The 22,922-nt window shown below is 50.6% G+C and overlaps 1 protein-coding gene across 1 annotated transcript; it reads left to right on the top strand.

Annotated features, from left to right (window-relative positions):
- Positions 1–482: 482 nt before the first annotated feature.
- LOC138293752 (glutathione S-transferase P 1-like) lies at positions 483–22,488 on the top strand. Its single transcript, XM_069233092.1, has 7 exons — positions 483–632; positions 1,564–1,599; positions 6,840–6,946; positions 12,448–12,535; positions 14,899–15,002; positions 21,651–21,758; positions 21,836–22,488. Coding segments are annotated over exons 1-7 (633 nt in total). The 5' UTR covers positions 483–631; the 3' UTR covers positions 22,025–22,488.
- Positions 22,489–22,922: the final 434 nt, after the last annotated feature.

Genomic DNA, 22,922 nt, shown 5'->3' with positions numbered 1-22,922 from the left:
GTCTCGTCCATCGTCTGATGCACAGGCTTGGGGCACAGTTTACAGTAGGGTGCACAGGTGTAATACTAGGTCTGAGTGAACAGTCTGAGCACAGGTGGAACACTAGGCCAGTGTACAGCCCGGGTGGCACGCGTGGCGCCCTGTGTGCGCAGTCTTAGTGCACAGCCTGGTTGCACAAGATACAGAGAGCCCCCTCCCTCTTTAAGGGGTGTGCTGTGGGGGTTCACATGTGAAATACGGAGGTCAGTGTACAGCCCGGGTGGCACGCTTGGCACTCCGTGTGCACAGTCACAGTGTACAGCCCGGGCGGCACCCTTGGCACTCTGTGTGCACAGTATTAGTGTGCATCCCGGGCGGCACGCCTGCGTGCACAGTCTCAATGCACAGCCTGGTTGCACGGGACCCAGAGAGGCCCCTCCCCCTTTAAGGGCTGTGCAGGGGGAGGGTCGTTGCTGGGAATGACTCAGCACTGGTCAGGTGACCAGTCCCTGCAGCTGATATAAAGAAGCCCCGTAGCCGGCCCCTAGATCCTCAGGTCTTCTTCTTGTCCAGTCGCTGGTTGTGCATCAGACGTGCCTCCCGCCCAGACATCCTCCGCAGCATCCCCGGCCCAGAGACGCCCAGGAGCAGCAGTGAGTCTGCGGCGGCGCCGTGATGGGGTCCTGCACCTGTCCCCTGGTGTCCCTCCCACCTGTGCCCCTCTACCTGTACCCCCCTACCTGCTCAGACTCTTCCCTCTGCCCCCAGGACACCCTTCCCAGTGCCCCCATCTTCTCCTTCCCCTTCTGCCTGTACCCCCACCACCCACAAGGTGTTGTCTCCTCTACTGGGCTCAGACCCTCAAGAGAGTGGGGGTCCGGAGGCGCCCCTTAACGTTAGACCCCCCCCCCCCCCCCCCAGCTCCTACAGTTCACGACGCGCCCCCCCCCCCCCCGAACCCTTCTAACTTGAGGGCTCTCCCAGCGCCTTGAAGTTCAGGGGCACGCCACCCTTGACCGCCTCGAAATTCAGTCCCATTCCTCGAGGTTAACAGGCACTCCTCCTCTAGCTCCTACATTCCAGGGACATGTCCCCCACTCCCCCATCCCTCCCCAGCTGTCAACATTCAAGGGTTAATTTCCTTGTGAGCACCCCAACCCCCCCCCGGGCCGCCTCTCAAAGTTGAGCCTCTGTGCCGCACCCTTAAGACCCCTCCTTCTACAGCTCAGTGTAGCGCTCCTTTCTCCTTCCACAGCTCACTGAGGTCAGTGTAGCGCGCTCTTTTTCCATAGCATAGTGCAACGCCCCTCTCTCCTTCATAGCTCATGGTGGCCAGTATAGCGCCCCTCTTTCCGCAGCTCACCCAGGCCAATGTAGAGCCCTCTCCTTCACTAACCCGCTGAGGCTAGTGTAGTGCCCCTCTGTGTGGGGGGGGGGCGGGGGGTGGGGTTTGTTGGGGGTGGGCGTAGGTTGGGAGGGGACGTGTGTAAGGTGTGTCCATAGTATGTGCTGTTGAAAGCCAGGCCTCTTGCCTTTGCCAGTGCTTGTTTGTGCTCACTCACCCCTTCTCCCCCTCTCTTTCAGTGCACGACTACACCTTCATCTACTTCGGCGTGCGAGGTGAGTGCAGCGCTTCGAAGCCCAGGCGGACCCGTCTTGGCTCTTGTTGGGGCGCATGGGGGGGAGCGTACTCCAGCGAACGGGTGTTGGGGGGCAGTGAGCTCCTCCTGAGGGGGTATAAGGGGTGGTGGGGGCATTAGGCCTCTCCTGAGGGGTTAGAACGGGTGGTGGGGGCAGTGAGCCCCTTCTGGGGTAAGGGGTGGGGGGTATAAGCGGTGGGGGGGGGCCGCAGGCCGCTCCTCAGTGGGGGAAAAAAGGGTAGAAGGGGTGGGGAGTGCAACAGACAGCAGAACGTGTCCCCGTTACCCCACATGTGGTCTCCAGTGTAAGGGGGGGGGGTGACCCCCTCAAGTTATGACAACGAGACTCCGACTCTAAACATAACGTTCATCCCAGACAGCTGACGTTTTTTTTGGGGGGGGGGGGGCTAAAAGTGGACTGAACAGCCCCGCCCCCTTGAAAAAAAAATCCGGTGTGATCCTCTCCAGTGATCTCACCGAGACTGTTTCTTGGAAAGAAACACAAGCTGAACCCCTGGAGGGATGTCACAGCGCATAGCAACCGGCCTCTGGGCGCTAGCTCCACCCGTCCTCAAGGCGCCTCCTGTGGGCCCTGTGCAGCACGTGCTTCTGCCTCGCAGCTGCCCCTGGGCTTCTGGCTCTGTCTGCAGATGCCCTCTGGTTCTTGCCCCGCCCAGGACTCCTGGCCACGCCCCCCTCTTAGGTGAAGTTCTTTCCTTGGATTGGTTGGTGTTCACTAACCTGGCACTCCTGCTTCTCTCCTAGCTCCTGGCACCCCTGGCTCTGTCCTAGAGCCGGGCACCCCTGGCTCTCTCCTAGCTCCTGGTTCTGTCCTAACCTGGCACACCTGTTTTAGTTCGCGGTTCTCTTATACCACTCCTGGTTCCCCCCCACCCCCTGGCACTCCCGGTTCTTTCCTAGCTCCTGTTCAGACCTGGCGGGCAGGGATCTGGCTCCTATTTTAAGGTCTCATACTCTGAAGTTTGCGTGGATTCCCTCCCGGTCTCTGGCAGTCTCCTGTCTGCAGGGTCCGTGCTGCTGCTTCTGTCCTGCCACTTCCAGGCGCTGCACTACTGGTTCTCGGCCAAACATTCCTTCCAAGGCCCTGCACCTTCTGCCCTCTCTGGCCACGCTGCCCCTCTCTGGGGCCCCTGTGGTCTCTCTGGCCTGCTGCCCCTCTCTGGGCCCTGCGGTCTCTCTGGCCAAACTGACCACTGGAGTCCTGGGACACAGGCAGCTGGTTTCAGGCGGGCACAGCAACCACAGTACCTGGGCAGCAAAGCTGGGCACACTTCATAGCTGGGCAGTCCTACCTGGCAGAGTCCAGAAGTGATCTGAAGAATTGGGCTCTGAGGTCAAATATGTATACCTTGTGCCCACATTGAGGCAGAAGAATGTTATAGAGCTTCCCCCTGCCCCCCAAAGGTCAGACATCCCTTCCTCCCTGTCCTGGTTGCATCTCGTCTGGGGTCAAGAGCAGTGACCAACCCTTTTTGGAGTGGTCAGGCAAACCCTTTGTGATGTGCAAGTGTGGATGCTGGCAGCTCCCCCACCCTTGTTAACTCAGTGTCCCATCTTGTCAACACCTATCTTCCCTTTGTCGTCTTTTCTGGTAGCACTACACAAAGATCAACTGCCAAGTACACCTAGCCATGTGACCCAGGATACAGGCAGCAGGCACTCAGTGGCTGGGACAGGAAAATACCAACTTTTAAAAAGTGGCATTCTCAGACTTCAATAATCCAACTTTACCCTTAAGGAGGATTTTTTAATTGCAATTCTATAGTCACCAAACATGAGTTGCCTAAACGCTCCCATTTGGAATTATCAATTATTAAATGTAATAAGGGGGCTCGAATGTTAGTCTATAGAATAGACCTAGAATGTTAGTCTATAGGACAGGTAGGCCATGCCATAGTGAAAAAAGAAGTTGGGAGTTTTTCACAACCAGGACATGTAAAACTTGAAAGTACATGTCCAGCTTTTTAAATACGCTGCAGCCTCCCTTCGGAGCTCTAAGTACAGTCTTAAAGGCTAACAAAAATGCTCCAGGAAACAGGAGGTTGAAGGCAAAAGGTTTGGGCATCACCTGCGGATGGGACCAAGTCCCACCCTGTTCCTGTTGTGAGCTCTGCAGGGATCCCAGCGCCCCCTGAGAAAGTTAGGAACACATTTTAAAGGGATGTAAGTCAGGTGAAACAGTTAAGTAAGTCATATAATGTTTCCAACAAACTAGTGAAATTGGTCATAGTTTAAATATCTCAAATCAGTTAATTACGAGAATGTTTCAAGGGCTTCATAAGTGAGATTGTAAATCAACTTTTACTCAATAATGGCTGCCACGGTCATGCCGGGAGGGATGGGGGGGGGGCCATACATGTGCCCCCCTCCTTTCTGTGCCGAATAAAACTACTGGCCTCCTGCTGGCCCCCACCCTCTGCTGCTTCCAGGAGCTGAGCCCTTCTCTCCAGGGCTGCTGGGAGGCTCGGAGCCCAGCCAGGGGTTCCTTAGGGTGGCCACCGTGGAGCGCAGCCCTGGTTACCCAGAGCTTCTGCCTCTCAGCAGAGTCACTGGAACTGAACAATTACTCCAGCAGGGGATCTCTACCAGCGCCTCACTAGTTACTCTGGGCACCAGGTCTAGTTACTTGACATAACTAACCTGTCAGCGGTTGTTTAAAACCTTTTGATTGAAGTGAAAGTTTCACTATAATGTCGCTTTTGCCTTTGAGTGTAGACTTGAACAGTCCACTCACGCAGCACGATATAACCATTAGATGGCCTTGAGTTATGTAAATCATAAACTACACGCCCTTTTACATTCATCTCTCACATTATCAGACCATCGGTGCCTTTTTGCCCATAGTTGGGAGTCTCCTCACTGCAGAATGGTGAACTTCTCTTTCATCTAAATGTGTCTGCGGATCTTGAGTGATGTTCAACCGTCACGAGGGCTTCCCATCCCTGGGGTTGGCTCATGATGACGAGTCAACAAGGGTTGAGGTTGCCCCACGGGTTACGGAGCCGTCACGAGGGCTTCCCATCCCTGGGGTTGGCTCATGATGACGAGTCAACAAGGGTTGAGGTTGCCCCACGGGTTACGGAGCCGTCACGAGGGCTTCCCATCCTTGGGGTTGGCTCATGATGACGAGTCAACAAGGGTTGAGGTTGCCCCACGGGTTACGGAGCCGTCACGAGGGCTTCCCATCCTTGGGGTTGGCTCATGATGACGAGTCAACAAGGGTTGAGGTTGCCCCACGGGTTACGGAGCCGTCACGAGGGCTTCCCATCCTTGGGGTTGGCTCATGATGACGAGTCAACAAGGGTTGAGGTTGCCCCACGGGTTACGGAGCCGTCACGAGGGCTTCCCATCCTTGGGGTTGGCTCATGATGACGAATCAACAAGGATGGAGGTTGTCTCACGGTTATGGCCAGGTGGGCGAGGCAGTGAAGTCTGGGTGTCGGGAGGGGAGGTGGACCTTCAGGTGGTGGTTGATGTATGCTGGTCCTTGGTTGTGAGGCCTGCAGGAGTAAGTGTCTGGAGCTCACTCGGAGATCTGCCCCAGGGCAGGAAGAGACCTGGTGAAGACACCTGGTCTCAGTAGTAGAGATGGGAGGAGGTCTGTCAGTCTCCTGAGCATGTGTTCTGCTGCCAAGTGACACTGGAAGAACAAACACCAGTCACCAGGAGTGTCTGGATCTCAGTCAGACATCACTAACAGAACGGACAAGGGTTAGACACCTGGCCTCAGCAGGGCTGGGATGAGCTCCGTCAGTCTTCTGATCGAGCTGTGGGGGGGAATTGTCTGTGAAGACCGGAGATGCAGACAAGCAGCTGCCTGGTAAGAGACGGTGCCTCTCCGGGGGTGTCCATGCAGGACAGACACCCAGGGTTCAAGAATGGAAAAGATAACCAGGGCTGAACCCACCGGGGGTGCTGGTATCACTGAGGGGGGCGGGTTTGAAGAAAGGGGGGTATAGAACAGCTGCCTGGGAAGAGACGGTGCCTCTCCGGGGGTGTTGGGGTCCCACCTGCCCGTGCAGGGTGCAGCAGGTAGGGGACCTCTCTTCTAGGCAGGACCCTCTATTGTGAAAAATGTTGCTCTTATCTCTAACCCAGCACCCCTTCTGGCAGGGGGTGAGGGGTGCACTGCAGGGGTGAGGGGGTCCCTCTCCATCACCGGGTTATCTTGTCCCTGGTGGCCTCACTGGGGCTCTTGGGGGGGGGGGGGGGGGCTCTGGTAAGACCTTTCTTGTGACCTTGCCCCCAGGAGGTGGGGGTTCGGCGTGGGCGGGTTCTGTGGGAGATCTGTGTAGACTCGGGGCTTGTGCACCCAGGGTTAGGAGGGGTCCGTGGGCGGGGGCGCTGCAGCAGAGCATGAGCGAACCCCTCCAAGGACCAGGGCAGTGGGTGTTGGCGCCGCCCCCCCCCTACAGACGAGCCCCTTCGCTGCTCCCTCAACCTTGCTGCCTTTGATGCCAAAAGGGCCTGAGGGCGAACCCACATTTCCTCCAGATCCTTGGAGGGCCTGGCTTTGGGGTACCCCGAGCCTCTCGAGCCCCAACCTCGGGTGGCTGGGGCCAGGCTTTGTGTACCTTCCTACTGGTTTTCTCACCATGTAATAGGGAAGCCCCACCCCCAACTCCACATCCCCGCCCCCCTTCTTCCTGGGAACCTCCATCAGCACCGACCTCTTCTCTCTCCCCCCCCCCCCCCCCCCCCCCCACACTACCACCAAAAGCACTGGTACCTAGGGGCGCCTCTGCTTGCCCCCCGCTCTCCAGGGCTCCTGCTCTCAGGCCCTCACTACCCTGTGCCCTCTGGGTGCCCTGGTGTTTGATGCCCATCGGGTGCCCGTGTGCTGTCAGTGTCCCTGTTTGCTCGCGCCCATCTGTTCTCATGGCACCTCCTGCCCTCTTCCAGGCCGTCTCTAGGTGCCCTCCTGCTAGCTGCCCCTGGGTTCACGTCCCACTCGCCCTCCATGGCGCCTTCTCTCATGCCAGCTCTTGTCCTTTCAGTCATAGTTGCCTCATAGCACGCTGCTCTTGGGTTCTGCCCCACTTCTGCCTCCCCCCCCCCCCCCCCCCCCCCCCCCATGGTCCATTCTCTCATGCCAGCTCTTGCCCCCCTTCCAGCCCTAGTTGCCTCATAGCACGCTGCCCATGGGTTCTGCCCCCCCTCCATGGTCCACCCTCTCATGCCGCCTTTGCCCTCTTGCAGGTCGCGTCGAGGCGGCCCGGATTCTGCTGGCAGACCAGGGGCAGGACTGGAAGGAGGACGTGGTGACCTTTGACCTCTGGACGCAAGGAGACCTCAAAAAGAAATGTGTAAGTGCCTGAGGCGGGGTTCAGAGGTGATTGGGAGGGGGGGGGGGGGTGCTGGGTGGAGGGGGTCTAAGCTGGGTTGGCAGTCAGTGTCTCTCGGGGAGTAGAGGGCTAACAAGGGTACCTGGATGTGGGTCAGAAGGCACCAGGGTCCGTGTTGGGCAGAGTGGCCCTGAGCCGGTGCTGGGGTGACTGGATCGGGGGTGTCAGGGAGCGGGGATACCAGAGGGCCAGCGCCTCGATGGGGGTCAGAAGGCGCTACAGAGCAGGTTTGGAAGTGCGGCCCTGATCGATGTCCAGGTGGCCAAGCTGGTGGCTTGTGGGGGTGGGATCCCTCACAGCTCACCTGTGGGGTTTTTGGTTGTGGGTTCAGTCTTGGAAGGGGGGGGTGGATGTTTAATGCCCTTTGATTGCTTTTCTCATTCCACATCCCTCCCCTGACCCCCCAAGGCTGATGGTATGTTCGGGTGTTAGTCCGCCCCCGCCCTCAGGTGGTTTGTAGGGCACATAACCTGATACCCCACTCCCACCCCCCCCCCCCCCCCCCCCCCGGACTGTCCCTGGGGCTCCGCCAGGTAACGCGATGCCCCGGAGTCTGGCATTGAGGCTGCGTGGAGGGGAGGGCCAGTGGGGGGAGGGGTGAACTGGAGGAAGGTGAGCCCCTCCCTGCCTCCATCGGGTGGGGCGGTCCTGAATTAATTGACCTAAAAGCACAGGTGTGACACTTGGCAGTGATCTTGTGCCAAGTGAACACCAGAGCTGGCCCCACCAGATCCGGTTACCAGTGTTAACCCTTCGGGGCAGCGACACCTGAGCACCTCGCACCTGGTTAGTGGGATCTTACCCCTCCTTGGCTCTTACTGACACGCTGTGATCTTGGGCACATTGCTCTGCTCTGGTTCTGTCGCCATCCAGAGAGGGTTCGTTTTTCCTCCAGGTGTCCTGGTGCACCGGTCCCTGCTGTCCTGCAGGTGGCGCTGCAGGTCCTACAGATGTGGACTTGGTGAGGCCACATCTGGGCCAGAGGGGTACCATCCAGGCACTGTCCAGAATAAGTTAATATTTGTAATTTATTTAGTTATTTAGTCTTCTGCACCTAGGCGAGATTCAGTGGAGTTCAGGGAGTCTGCAGAAGTCAGCACCTCACACCTTTCTTTGTTTTTCTTTGTTTTTCTTTGTTTTTCTTTGTTTTTCTTTGTTTTTCTTTGTTTTTCTTTGTTTTTCTTTGTTTTTCTTTGTTTGTCTTTGTTTTTCTTTGTTTTTCTTTGTTTTTCTTTGTTTTTCTTTGTTTTTCTTTGTTTTTCTTTGTTTTTCTTTGTTTTTCTTTGTTTTTCTTTGTTCACCAGGAGCTTGTCCCGCACTGAAAAATCAGCATGAAAGGCACCATGTGGCATGCCAAAGGGCGCTACTGCGAGTTAGTTTTTGCTGCCGCCCGAGCAGATTTTCTGTTCGAGCAGTAGGTTTTGCAGCGGGACCAGTCTGACAGCCCGCTTTGGGGAAAATCTGATTGGGTGCCCTCCTAGGGCCTGACAATCACAGTGGGGGACGCCGGTCCTCGCTTTCCCGCTTACTGTTGGGGAGCCGCGTGCAAGAAAACGCAGTCACGTGGCAGTCGGTGGAATTTGGCCGGAATGCCTTGTTGCATGTTTAACGCAGTGCTGACACCCCTAGTGTAGGGAGGGGTCTGTAGTGGGTGCTGAAAGGGAGCTGGTGGTAAGGGGGAGGGTCGGCTGCTGAGGTTCCTCCCTAAAATACATATCCATTGGTGTCCTGGTGGACAGTGAGCTGTGCCAGAGCGAAGGGTCCCATCCGCGAGGAAGTCCTCTTTGTCCAGGAGGGACAGGTGAGGGGGTAATGAACCTGCCACCCAGTGCTTAATTTGTGCTCGTTTCCGGTGCTGAGCACCAGCACTTATTTATGAAGGCTGGCGCTTTATTCTGCCTCAAGCATTTGCTGCGAGCAAAAGACACATATGGGAAAGACTGAGGAAGGGAAAAACAAAAAAAAAGTCACAAAGGGCGAAAGTAGAAAGCTGCAAGAGTGAGCTGAAGGGGCAGGGAGCGGCTTTATATGGACTGAAGCGGCCCGCGATGGCTTCAGGATTACGCCGCCTCAGTATTGTGTTCCCACATTTAATTGCAGCAGCCGCAGGGCTAAGAGGAGGATTTTGAGCACCAGCACGTTTTTATTTACAAATTAAGCACTGCTGCCACATACTAGGAATCTTCATTACTCTGCGCTCCAGACGCCCTCCTTCTCCCCCTCAGTTTTTACATTGAGGTGACCTCGACCAGTTGTCCCAAGCCTTGTAAACGAAATTTGGGAAGTATTTTTCCTTTCACTTCTCTCCTCCTTCAATCAACGCTTCACTTTCCTTATCCCACCTCCTGCTCAATGTAGAGCTTTGCAAATACCAAAGGGAAGGAGGGAGAGTACCAGATCCAGCGGGTGGGGTAGGCCTCTGGTCAAGTACTCTTACCCATAAGTAAGGGTTGAGTACCTCTTCACCCCTCCTCCTTCCATGCTCTGACATGGTGAGGATTTCACCAAGATCTGCAGATAATTGACACAACTAATTTATGTTGTAATTTTTAACTTAATTCACAATCCAGACCGGTTAATAACTTCATAACAGATTTAGTACATAAAAGCCCAAATTAGGGTAGTCCTCATTGAACGGTAACCCTGAATGCTCAAAGGGAGGAATTGGATTTGTCTGCACTGCTGCTTTATGCCTCTCTGAAGGGGCCTCTGCTTCAGTCCCCGGCGGGGGCTGAGGTGGTCCCCGGCTGGAGCGGGGGAATACATTTCCTAAATAGGAGTGTGCTTGAGGGATTCTCTAGCTCACCCACCTTCTGCAGCTGGCGTCCAGATTTCTGCTTTGTTAGCTGGACAAAACAGCACGAAGAGACAGCCCGAATCTCACTCTCTTCTTCCAAAGCGAATAAGATGGACCTGAATCCACCGGAAGGATGACCTCTGGTGAGGAAAGGACCAGAGACTGACTGACGTAAGCATGGACTCAAATGGATCTAGACATGGAGGCCACAGTAACACAGACACAAATGGATCTGGACATGACAGCCGCAGTGAGCTGTGATCCCTTGGAGTGCCAGCATCCTCTGTTACGGAGGACAGAATGTTCTAATCGGCTGTCTGCATCAATGGTCTCTTCCTGGACTTTAGACTATATCTGAAGATGAGATTAGTTTTTGCCTATTCACAAGTGCCATTTGCTACTGGGGAGTACTTTACCTGTTTGTCTGTGTGCACAAATACCTTCTTGTTATATGGAGTTATTATTGAAGGGCTCAAATGCTGAGTCCCTCCAGTTTGCAGACTGGAGAGAATCCGTATTTCCCATGCGTCCCATTCCCTGGTGAGTGGCTGCCCACCCCTACTGCCTTGCGTCGGTTATTACTAGTGAAGTGGGGAAATTTAGTAAGACACCTTTGCACTTTTTCTGGGACCAGCCATCATTGGGGATCTTTGGTAACCGATTATAGAATCGATATTTTGTGGCCTCCCAGACTCGAGCCCACCGGCTCTAGACAGCGGACGCTTGGTGATCGCCGATCCAAGGTGCCCCTGCCTGGCTGCTGCTATCAGACCTCACTCTCAATCAGAACTTCCATGGAGCTTTTTCTCATGTGACCAGAATGGGCTTAAACTATCCTGAGGCCCTGCTCTCCTGAACTTGTAGATAGGCCAGACCGGTTTCCTTGTTGGTCAGGGTCTGATACACTCACTTTTGAGCAGCATTGCATCCAAGTTCGACTTCCGCAGGTTCAGGTCCAAGCCCCCCTTTCTGCAGATAGTCTTTGATTCTGAAGGTAAAGTGCCTCTGTTGCTGCCCCATTGACTTACTTTAGGTTTAAGACTTGGGCTGTGAAACAGAATGCCTCTACCTGAAGCGCAGACTCATTCGGTGGCAAGGTGGACAGTTTACCCTGCATGGCCTCATCCAGCATCGGTTGTGTAAAGGATTGCTAAGCTGTCGGTGCTCCCTGGCCCCTCGCTTGGGCTGCATTGATGCTCCGTGGCCCTTCTAATCAAGTTTCCTGATTTAGATGTAGACTTCTGTGTAATGCAGGGGACTTAGTGGCTTATGAGGCTTACACTGTTACAGCACACTTTTGATTTCATGCTGTTGCTCTGGGGTTGGTGCATACTGGAATGCAGGATAAACTGTCTTAATTGTGAGAGCCTGGTATGCATTAATGTCTAAACTGTCGAGTCCTAATCAAGGTGTAGCAGTTGTCTGGTTTACATGTTTGTTACTTAGACACCATAGAATGTCCTCTGTCCCCTGAAAAACCAGTGTAACGGCTAAGTCATTTAAAACTGCACCATGGAAGAGCTTGGTGTCCCAATGAAAGAGCTTGGTGCTGCGTCCATCTCTGCTTCATTGACTGTTGGCTTCAGGTGCAGGAACTCAGACCTGAGCAGCATGCCCCACGTTGGGCACCACTCACGAGTGGCGCTCCCTCTCGCATACCTGCTAACTGTTAATGCAGGATAACCTGAACCTTGGGTGCAACGTGGAATAAGCAGTGTCAGCAAGAGGTTACTGCTGGAGGTGGCCACTGGACCCACAGGTTTTGCAGTTGGTTCTTGAGAGCCTTCAACCTTTGTAACCCGTTCTCTTGCTGCTCCCCCTGCTGCTTTGCCTGCAAGCCTCTGGTCTTTATAGCATCTGTGCTATGTAAGAAATGTCCTCCCAGTACCCTTTAGATCTTGGGTCCTGTGTGGACTCCGTCCATGCAATGAGGCCTCCAGCTTCTGAGAACCAACGGTACTCCTCATTGACTAGCCCCTCGAGTTGCAGATTCAGAAGTCACTCAAGACTAGCATGACCTTCAACATTCGCCGTACAGCCTAACTTGTGATCTGCAGCACGAGGATAGAAAGCTGGGGGTCATAAACTTGACTGACAAGAGCAAGGTACCAACAGCGCTTGGGATGGCAGAGAGCAAAAATAATTTAAGTTACTTTTCTGTTACAAATGAGAACTGTGTAGACCTCAAAGAAAATACAGCATTTCTTTTAACAGGTTTAATTTCTGCCTCAAGATTTGTAATACAATCACACTTCATAGTAGAAAATTACTTGAATCAATGTGATCTTATACTGCAAGTAACTGAGGGCTGTATATGTTAACATCTGGATTTAAATAACTGTACACTATTACAGTGAACTTAAACTATTGGAACCAATGCATGTTTTGCAGATCTACTCTCCTCATCATGTTTGTCCGGACAGAAAATGGTTGAAAAACTGATAGAAAACAATTCTTACAAGATAAGCACAAAGCATGAGTTGGGGCACAAAGTAAACAGTTTCTAAGATGTGCACTAACAGCAGTTTTATTAACAATGTTATACAATTAAGATTTTTTTCACCAAAATATGGTTGTTAGCTTGGAATTAAAGTACAGCATATTTGAACTGTCAATTTCATTTTATTTGCTTAATGTTTCTCCTCCTGTCTTTGGCGTCTGGCAGGTGTTTGGGCAGCTCCCGGGCTTTAAAGATGGAGACTTCGAGCTGTACCAGTCTAACGCCATCCTGCGCTACCTGGCCCGGAACCACGGTGAGTGGGGTCTGGAGAAAGGACAAATTTTAAGGGTCCATGTGGCACTAGTCTGTTACCTCTAGGGCAGGCTGCCAATGCATGGGAGGGTTAACTCCATGCTCTGATGCAGCAAGATGTACCGATATTTGCTAATTAAGCATCTGCTGGCAAAGCCAGTAGGTGTGGCTTTGTGCGAATACATACCAATACTGTAATGATAAAGAGCCGGGAGAGTAACAATCGTGTGACAAAACCGCTTTTATCAGCGCTTAATTTGAGCCAGTGGTTTCTGGTGCTCGGCACCTGCAATCTATTGGCAGCACTGGCTCTTATGACATCCTGCTACATGGTGGTGCTGTTTCTTACTCTGAGAAGCTCAACAGCTTTTTAATAATTAAACATACATTAAAATCTTTAACACCTGCCACCCAAATCTATAAGAATAGCTGGGCAGCATGTATTAGTCATTTTAATGTATATTAGTGTCTATTTAAAGTCCGATTGTCGCACTAGAATGATGTGATGGCTAGTAGTGTCACCCCTCGCTCGCTAGTGGGAGCGATGGGTGGTGGAAGCTGCAGTGACCTGACCACACCCCTGGCACTTTCTTTTTTAACAAATTAAGCACAAACTCCCGTGTGCCTGGTTCCTGCTCACTTCATATGTATTTACTCAGAGATCCTGCTTTAGGACAGTACGAACGAGAGCGCCAGTAAATCCTACTTTCCGGGTGCGTGTACACTTGCTCAATACTTTTGTAGAAAGGCACCGATTGGTTGACTACAAGCACATGAGAAGACTGTATGAAGACTGGTGTCCCCACCCTGTCGTCACAGGGTGACTAGCCGTCCATTTTCTGTGCTGTCCTGTTGCCAGTGTCGGCTGCCAAGGCGCCAGCTGTGCTGATTTTTGCTGCTCAAAGCCCCTCAAAGGAGCCTTGGGGTGGTCAGTGTGGCTACCTCACTATTTCAGCCACGCATGAGCTGTTATAGGGGCCAGTCTGTGGAACATGTAGAAAACTAAATTTTAACATGTTCTTTCAGTGACCTAGCCATAAAAAGCTATTTTCAGTGTGGCAGACGTAGCTGTCCTATAGATTGCCGGAGCGATTGCCACTGGCCAAGATTAATTCAAGCATTCAATCCACCTTGGACCCATTTCTAAGCTCTACCTCCCTGTATTTCCTATAATGGAGCAGGAAAAAAAGCAGAAGAGGATTTAGACCTTTTGGGTGGTTACTGGGCAGCATCTGGTAGATGTTGTGGTTTCACTGGTGTCAGTGAGCACTTTTACTGGGTGGGTGACATGAGAAGTGTAACGACTGCATGTTTTCAGGTGTAAAATAGTCCCTTGTGTTGCAACGCAATCACTCCATAGGAAAAGTGGAATGATGCACTAAACAGCCAATAGCAAGACGGTAATACTTTTCTGGGTGGAGCCAAAGCTTACTCCATGAATAATTGTAAGAACTTGTGACCATACATCTTGTGGACGGCAGTGCTGTTAGGCCAGACCTGAAGATTGCTTTGTGTGTAGCACACGTGTGAGATAGAATATTTACCGTGTAATCTGTGGTACTTTTCAAACTTAAAATGGTCCTCATGTGTTGCAATGGAACTACTTGCTAGAAGGTAGAATGACGCACCAAACGGCCAATAGCCTGAGGCAAGATGGAGAATTCACTGGATTAATCAAAAGTTTGGTTCATAGTCTCATCAATGGCTGAAGGGCAGTGAGCCAAGGCTCATTATGTATATTTTAAGTAATAAGTTATGCAAACAGGTGTTTGGTCAACCCCTGGACTTGCTCTCAGCCAGTAGTTACTCTGGCTGCATTTCAGTTTTTTGCCCACTGCCACTCCAGGCAGTCACTGCAGGAAGTAAACCCCACTCCACCCGTGGAATTAGCTGCACTCTGCAGGCCAAACACGGGGTGAGCGTGAGAGAACTGCCCACTACCTTTATGGCTGTTGCTAGCATGGGGGCATGGAGTGTGGGAGGGAGCCTGTGAACATTCAAGTAAGGTCCATGTCTGGTCATGTGGGGGTGGGTAGAAGTGTATGTTCAGTAGCTTGTTACTTCTGGTCAGTTATAGATGGACCTGCCTGGGTGAGTGACTTCTCTGTGGGACAAATCCTACATAATCCGCAAGGAATGGGGTGGGTGTGTGGGGGGAGGGTAATGTGCAGTGTAATGGTGTAAGGAGTGTGGAGTGCATGTGTGTGGAAGGGAAGCACACGTGTAAGGGAGCACATGTGTAAGGGGAGAGGGGCAGGTGTGTAAGGGGAGCACGCAGAGTGCATGTGTTAGTGCTTGACCCTCCGGTTTTATAGCCTGAAAGCACTGTCTGTATCTAACCCTCTCGTGCCCCGTATCTTTCAGATCTGTATGGAAAGGACAACCATGAAGCCTCCTATATTGACATGGTCGCCGATGGTGTGGAGGACCTGCGCATGAAGTATGCCAAGATGATCTACCAGAACTACGTGAGTGTTCCTGACTCTCCTGCCTGCTATCTGGTTTCCATTCTTTTGAGGGAGTGTTCCATGGACCTTTGTTCCTGACAGTTGGCACGCAGTCCTGTCATAAGATGGCGCCTGGAAGTTGAGGCCCCCAACTCAACAATTGGTCCTTGATAGCTGTAGGAAGCTGGCCTAGTGTCTAGGTATCGCCTCTTAGTAGGCAGTGTCTAGAAGCCAGGCTCTCTAGAGGTAGCTGTGGATGAGCAGCCAAGGCTTATCTAGGAGACATGAAAAGCTCATGCAATACCACTGTAGTCACACAGTACTCACACACGTGAAAGAAAGCACTTGGTGTTACGAAAATCAAGGTTCTTTATTACAGTAACACAGTACAATGCTAGTGCATGGGTGCCCCCACACACATGTACCTGCACCATGCCCTCTGGGCTAGGAGGGCCTGCCATAGGGGTGACTTAGTGACCTGGTGCAGTGCCCTGTAGTGAAAAGGGTCCATGCGCCCTTTCACGCAGGCTGCAATGGCAGGCCTGCAGATGCACCTTGCATGGACTCCCAATGGGTGGATCCCCCTGCTACCCCAATGCCCTGGGTGCCATATACTACGGGTTTGCATGGGGGCATCAATATGCTAATGGTGGGGTGTAAGTAAGAGTTAGAAGGGAGAGAGCATAATCACTGGAGTACTGGTTAGCAGGATCCCAGTGAACACTAACATTCTGACAACAGGCAGAAAAGGGGGATAACATGCCACGAAAGAGGGTACTTTCCTACACAACGCCCCTGGTGTCTCTCAGGTCTATGTTCCACTCTATAGTCCATTCCCTGTAGGGATATGGACCACTTAAACAGTTTGGGATTTTCACCTTTCATCTGTTTGAGCCAAATAAAGGGGTTTGTGGTCTGTCTGAACTATGAAGTGAGAGCCAAACAAATGTGGCCTCGGCTTCAAGGCCCAGACCACAGCAAAGGCCTCCCTTTCCATTGTGACAACATACACCGGATTTGATAATGCCAGTCTTTGCATGTATTGGTCCAGTAAAGCAAGGCCTATTGTCTTTGCCAATGCTTGCACTTATTTGGTGGTCCAGAGGCAGCCGCGTCTCCTCTAGAGATTCTTGATTGAGTGTCCACTTTCAGAAAGAAACCAGAGTGAAAATCCCCACAAACACGATGTAAACTACAGATACTTGATGATCAAACAAAATATTACCCTCTCCCATGAAGGCTGCCATTGAATCCTCTGTGCACCCCCATTCATTTTGGGGGGCACTTCTCTTATTTTCTCAACTGTATTGTTCCCTTAGTATTTTCTGCCAATGTTCAGTTGTGGGCACTTGTAGAAAATACACTTCAACATTAAATTATTTCATAGTTCAGCGTCTGGCTCAGAGCATGCCTTTCAGAGTCTTGAATTTAAATTTATAGTAGTGTTAATGAGGAATGTTTAAGCAAACCCAAAAAAAGTCTCAAACCCTCTACGAAGGATGGACTGGAAGGTAAATGTTACAGAATCATTTTAACCATAATGCGTTGAGCAACGCCTCGTCTCATCAGGTCATGGGATACTTAAGCAAAGGATGGTTCTGTTTCCAGGGGTGTCTGCTCAAGGAAAAGTCGTCTTATAGCCAAGCCTGGAATTTCCTGGCCAAAACCATGGTTGAGACCCTAGCATCTTATTGGTTAACTTGCAAGCTGATCCAGACACACTATAGTTAAATGCCTGAGTAGCTGAAAGAGTGGTAATGGGGTGGACAGGGCCAGCCGCAGACTTGGTGTAACTGGTAGTCTTAACTATGTCGCTCCTGGCCATCTGTGGTGGCCAAACTTGCCAGTTACCATGGAAGAAGTGAGTGGGTTGCCCCGTCAGTTTAATCTTCATCTTGCACCGTTCTCCCTTAGCTGAACGCCCCCCCCCCCCCCCCCCCCAATTGATGCTCCATGTCTATATAGAACCATCCTTTGCTTAAATGCAACACCCTCTACTGCTTCCATCTACAAGCTGGAAACTTTAGACCATGTTGGGGATATCCTTACATGACCTCAGAGGGGTTAGCCATCATACTTCGAGCCCCTCAGGACAGACTTGACCAGTGGTGGTGATTCAGAGGTTACGGGATGAAGGTAGCAGCCCTTCCTTGATATCTAAACGCCAAGCCCTTAACGACTGTCCTGTCCACAGAGTAACTTGTTTGCCCTGCTCTTATTTCCACCTAGACTACAAAGTCCAGTAACACCAGAGGATGAGCTGAGGTTACAATAGGATGGGTCATGGTTCTAGTGGGGGTTAGAAGTGCTGCAGGGCCCTGAAGCATTGACGCGGAGCCTGTAGCCCAAGATAGAAAGTGAAGACACATGCCCCGCGTGGATGCATCAGCGCACTACCGTGGGAACACAAAAGGATGACGGACTGCTGAAGAATGCAAACACTCACCCTGAGTCATAGATCTGGGTTTAATCCATCGTTCTTTTGCTCACCATGCCTTCCCAGTTTCGACCCAGCCATACACAAATCAGTGTAAAAATAATGAAAAAAAAAAAAACCACTTACCTCCTCTGCTGCGTGCCGCTCCTTAGTCCCTCGTCAACTGCAGGCACAGGCTCCCAGCCTGCCCTGCAGCCAATCATAATGCTCAGAGCAGCATCAGGATTGGCCAGGAGCACCCAGCCAGACTGGGAGCCGGTGCAGGCTCTCTCCAGCCCGGCAACTGTTGCAGGGCTGAAAACCCTGTGCACATGTTTGGCCGGCCCGAGATGGCTGGCCAAACATAAATGTGCTCTTAGAGCTCTTTCCCAAAACACGATCATAAACAGTTTAGGATCGTGTTTTAGGAAAAGGTTTGCAGCTGCCGCTGCTTGGGGGGAGGTGATGCTCCGCCTGTATGGAGGAGCCGCCCGCTATGAAATGGCACAAATGTCATACCAAGCAAACACCACTCAGTTTGCCCAGTTCAAGAACATGATACTGCTGCAACACAATACAACTCCTCTAGACAGTGCTGAGTAGACGGCTGCCACTACACATCAAGTGCCCTAGAGAGCACGGCAGAGGAAGAAGAAACCTAGTCTTTTTCCAAACTGAAGACACAGAATTAGGAAGGGAATCCAAGTTTTCCTAACCAAAAATCTGTTTGTGGAAAAAAGGTAAATCGGACCAACTAATTGGTGAGAGCATAGAATTAAACTCAAAGAAATGTACGTACTTCTTTTAGTTCCCATAAATACAGTTCCTTCCAGCAGGAAAAGTTATCTTTCAATAAATAATATGGCTATTGGAAACACTCATCTTTACGAAGTGGAGGCTTAACACATTTGTATCGACCTTTTACTGTGTGTGCAATAAACAACCAGCCCCCAGGAACAGTGTTCTAGAAGGTACCTTCCAGGTTCATCCATAGTAAAATATCTTTTTGCACACAAGCAAAAAGTCATGAAATAAGAACAATCAAGCATATTATTTTAAGCGGCGGGGAAACAATAAAAATCCTCTAAGCGGCATTCAAGAATTAAAATGAGTTAGTATAAGACTTTCTTATTTAAGAACATCAACACAGCACTTCATTAGGTTGGAGAATATAACTGGAAAAACTGAAGGTGTTGAAGTCCAAAAACACACATCTAGGTTAAACCGTGCTTCCTAAGGTGGGAAGGAACAAATGTTTGGATTTTTTTTCTTTTTTTTTTTAACTGTTCAGACGCATTAAAGCGTGAATCATTTAAATGACCTTCATTTTGGGGGACTTCATATAGAACTAGCAGGCACTTATTTCACGTACCACCACTTCATGATAAAAAGCAATGCACTTGCGATTCCTAGTAAAAAAAGATGAGAAGGAAACATGGAACACTGTTAAAACAAGAATAATCTCTCACACAGTCCTTAATGTCCAGCAGATGTGGGGAGGCTCACACAGAGCAAACACGTACACCAGTACGTCTATTTCCCTTCACAATGGCCATAAAGATTAGATGGCTTGACTCTGGCCCCATAAACACAATTTGAAGTCCAGAATCCAGACCAGGTAGGCAAGGAGGGGCTGCAAACAACCCGTGGACGTGCGCTTGACAAGCGGTCTATAACTGTAAACACAATCACTAGTTACAACCCTAAAATAAACAATGGCAGTGCAAATAATGAATGAAGGCAGCTTTACGGCGATGGTGATCAAAAGGGAAACAAAGCTTGCCTTTAAGCTGCCATAAGGAACCCACCAAAAGGGAAGCTTTGACAAAGACGAGCAGGAAACAAAGAAATAGTGCCCCAACAGGAACACACAAGCACCAAAGTGAAAGATACCAGTAGTTAAGTGCTGCTCTGTGGGAGGAAACAAATGACTTTGATGGACAGAATAAAGCAGACCACTAGCAAGCAAGTCTTTTCACAGGAAAATCAAACTCGCAAATAAAAAGCGATGGGCAGGCTGTAAGCCCACAAAATGTATACAGCATGTCTTACCTAAACAGCCCAAGCACTACCTAGGCTTGTTGAGCTGCACATGTTCTTATTAAAAAATTTGCAAAGTATGACTGCAAACAGTCGACGTCAAGCATTGAATTAAAATGAACGTTTGTGACTTGTACCATTTATTTGAAGGTACTTCTCATTTTTGGTGCCTTGTGTTACTGGCCAGTTTTCTTGTTTGACTTTTGTTTGAAGACTACTTAGTATAAATACATTTAAATCATCATAGCATCTTAATTCAAGAAGTCCCTAACACGCTCACAACAGAGGCTCTGCAGGTCTATTGTAGAGAAACTGGACCACATCCGAAAATTTCCATGGTGAAGCAAGGTGTATAGAGGACAAGGCTTCCCAAAACCACCAGAAAGTGACGAAACTAAGCCCTCCATAAATGTTATTGAGGGAGATCTGGTCAGGTGAGTGACTTTTCCGCCTTCTGATCAGTAAGCCCTTCCCTGGAAGGGGACCTGATCTCTGGAAGCATGCGGCTGTATAAACTGCACCCAGGCCCCTCCAAGACTGTTGCTTCCTCCATTCAAGTAGGACCAAGATCTGTGTAACAGATTAGGACTCTAGGGTCCTCCTTCTTGGCACTATGGTAAACCGGAAGTGGGCTGCTCAGCTCTCGCCCATATGTATAGAAATTGTGGGTAACCCCATAGTGCCGTATGTGAAGAATAAAGTACATTTTGGGCTAAGGTACCTTTTATTTCGTTCACTGATGGTCACTGAGTCTCTGGCTATTTTGTAACGGTTTAAATGTGAAATATGGGACAGTACCATAAAGTAGTCACATCCGGAAGCCTTTAGAAGGGCTTGTGTAGCAAGATGCTTTATAGCTTCTGTGTTCACTGTCCACTTCCTAACATCTTGGGATTCTGTAAGGTGTAGTGTTCTGGCCTCAGTTTCTCTGCGGTTGCCCCTAAACTCTGCCATAACCCCTGCAGCTCTTCAGGGCCTCCTCTGTGCTCTTAGAAAGTAATTGAAAACTTACCTGTTTCGAGTTTCCTCCTCCATTATATGGTTTCATTTTGCGCCAGGGTGACAGTTGCTCTAACACTAACATGTGGGCTGGTGGGCTTAGAATAAACAAGTGTTCTTGTGAACCCATGGTCAGTTCTGTGCTGATGTGAGCATTTCAGCCTAGGGTGGGGTCTCTGGCTTTCAAACAGCCCTGGTGCTCCCTTGCTCTTGTGCTCTTCAGTGAACAGGTGGAGCGGTCTCTGCACCCTGAAAGCCCCCAAGGCTTCCGGTTAGTTGTGAAAGGACTGATGGGGACACCCCAGAGTTCCAGTAGCCTTCGTTGCTGGACTCTGGGCACGCAGTGAATGCAGATGGGCCCTGAAGCTTACAGAGCTGCTCGTGTCCCTGGTTTCTTGTAGACTCTCGAACCCACAGTAGAGGAGCCGGAGGAGCAGACGCGGTGCTGTAGCAAGTCCAGGCGCCCTAGTTCTTCAGTAAGAGACCAGCTCCCCCATATAGAACCAGGATGTCGTCTGGTCAGACCTGGTAGAAAATACCAAGTGAAACCCATTGTACATATACATAAAGAATCCTGGGGCTCATTGACCTTTCAATAGGGTCATAATTTAATTAAATAAACTTCATCCTACTTTCAATAAAGTGGCTGCAGGAAAAACAAGACTCAGATTTCCTTTCTCTCAAACTCTTGAAGCTCCTCTGGATGTTTGACTCAGACTTGGCTCCCATTACTTGACTTCTCCCTCCCTTCACCTGGCTTGTAGTTACTCACATGGGTCCTAATGTGTGAACGCACCAATCCTTCCCAGGGACACTATTTAGCTCGTGCGAAGATTTGAATGAATTTCAAAACACGAAGCAGCCCAGAAATGAGTTTATTCACTGAGCAATAGTCAACTTTTAAGTGGCATATTAAATCCATCATTGAAACACTTTAGGGTCCTAATGCAACCAAGTCAGTGATGCTCGATGCAAATTACATACAGCGTGGAGACCTGTAAATGCCGATTGGTGGGTGCTGTTCTAGACCCCATGCCCACCTGCACTTGAGTGAGTTTGATCAGGTTAGATGGTGTGTGGTGGGATTTTGTTTATTCTAGATCACGCTGAGCCTCAAACACAAGGGAATGTTGGTTTGAAAATGTCCGTCAAACCTGATCTTGAAATGACCAGGGATCTTGATAACCAAGTCAGTGTTTTTCTCGTCACCACAGGAGGATGGAAAGGCTCCATACATTGAAAATCTGCCAAAAGATCTCAGACCCTTTGAGTGTCTCCTCTCCAAGAACCATGACGGGAAAGGGTTCATTGTTGGAAGCAAGGTAAGCAGCTCGTCTTTTGTGTTCGAGCTCCGAATACTTCTGGACTCGCCTCTAACTCTGCCTTCTCTTATCCCTAGATCTCATACGCAGACTACGCGCTCCTGGACATCCTGCTCACTCACCTGGTACTAGCTCCAGACTGCCTGAAAGACTTCCCCCTCCTCCACGCGTATGTTGAGCGCCTCTCTGCACGACCCAACCTCAAGGCCTTCCTGGAGTCGGACGCCCGCAAGGCCCGCCCCATCAACGGGAATGGCAAGCAGTGATCTCCAGTTGAAGTTTAGCACTAGTGTGGGGTGACCCCTCAACCCCCCAAAAAAAATCCTGCTGCCTTAGTCTAGAAGATGCTCACTACTGCCACCCCTGGCCTCTTCTACCCAACTAGAAGTAGCCTTTACGCACAAGTCTTGGGCAGCAAAGCCCCCTTTAGCAATCTGCATCTGCAAGCTGAGGGCTTGTTCACCAGCACATGTCATTTAACCCATCTCTGGTTTCTGTTCTGAAAGGACTGACATGAAGACCTCCAAGAGTGAGTGGGTGAGCGTTTCTATAGAGCTTTGAGAAGCCAAGTAGTTGAGCTATTAGTAACTTTTGTAAACTTGAGCAACTAATGGAATAATGTGAACATACCACGTTGTAAATGTCCATCTCTGAAGGACAAACTACTGTGAAACTTTGTGAAAATAACACTTTTATACCATTGAAGGTAAATTAAATGCTCTAACAGAAATGACCTGTCTCTTGTTTTGTCTTGGGGGTGGGTGGAGAGGGGTACGAGTGAAAGGGCTACTGCTGTCACTCACCCCCTTGCCATAGGGGTTTATATAATACCACTCTCCCCAGCATGACGCGTCCTGGCTATTCCCCCAACCAGGCCCCCTCCCATCTTAGTGTCACCTATGAACTGTGTGTGCGTGGCACCTGTAGATACACATGCTCTGCATACTCCTGCCATCTAGTGTTGGGCTCGTACGGGGCAGCTTGTTCTTCAGTCCTTCGATGTGATAAGTGACTTCACCTAATGCTAATGGGCTTGGGCACTGGCTGCACTGTTGGTCTTTTCTCCGTCTGGTTCAGATGTATCCGTCTGAGCGCCAGGTTGACTGGTGGTGTCAGGTGCGTTCGGTTCCTTCACACCTACCAGTACTAGTCTTGTGTACTCTG

The sequence above is a fragment of the Pleurodeles waltl genome, chromosome 4_2, assembly GCF_031143425.1.
Source record: "Pleurodeles waltl isolate 20211129_DDA chromosome 4_2, aPleWal1.hap1.20221129, whole genome shotgun sequence".
In the NCBI taxonomy this organism is placed as follows: domain Eukaryota; kingdom Metazoa; phylum Chordata; class Amphibia; order Caudata; family Salamandridae; genus Pleurodeles; species Pleurodeles waltl.
The sequence above is the reverse complement of the archived record's forward strand: the minus strand, read 5'-3'. Positions and strand labels throughout refer to the sequence as shown.

Bases quoted from the DNA above. Each gene is read 5' to 3' on its own strand.
- LOC138293752 (XM_069233092.1), top strand. The intron at 1,600-6,839 runs GTGAGTGCAGCG...GCCCTCTTGCAG, and splicing joins CATCTACTTCGGCGTGCGAG to GTCGCGTCGAGGCGGCCCGG. The intron at 6,947-12,447 runs GTAAGTGCCTGA...GGCGTCTGGCAG, and splicing joins GAGACCTCAAAAAGAAATGT to GTGTTTGGGCAGCTCCCGGG.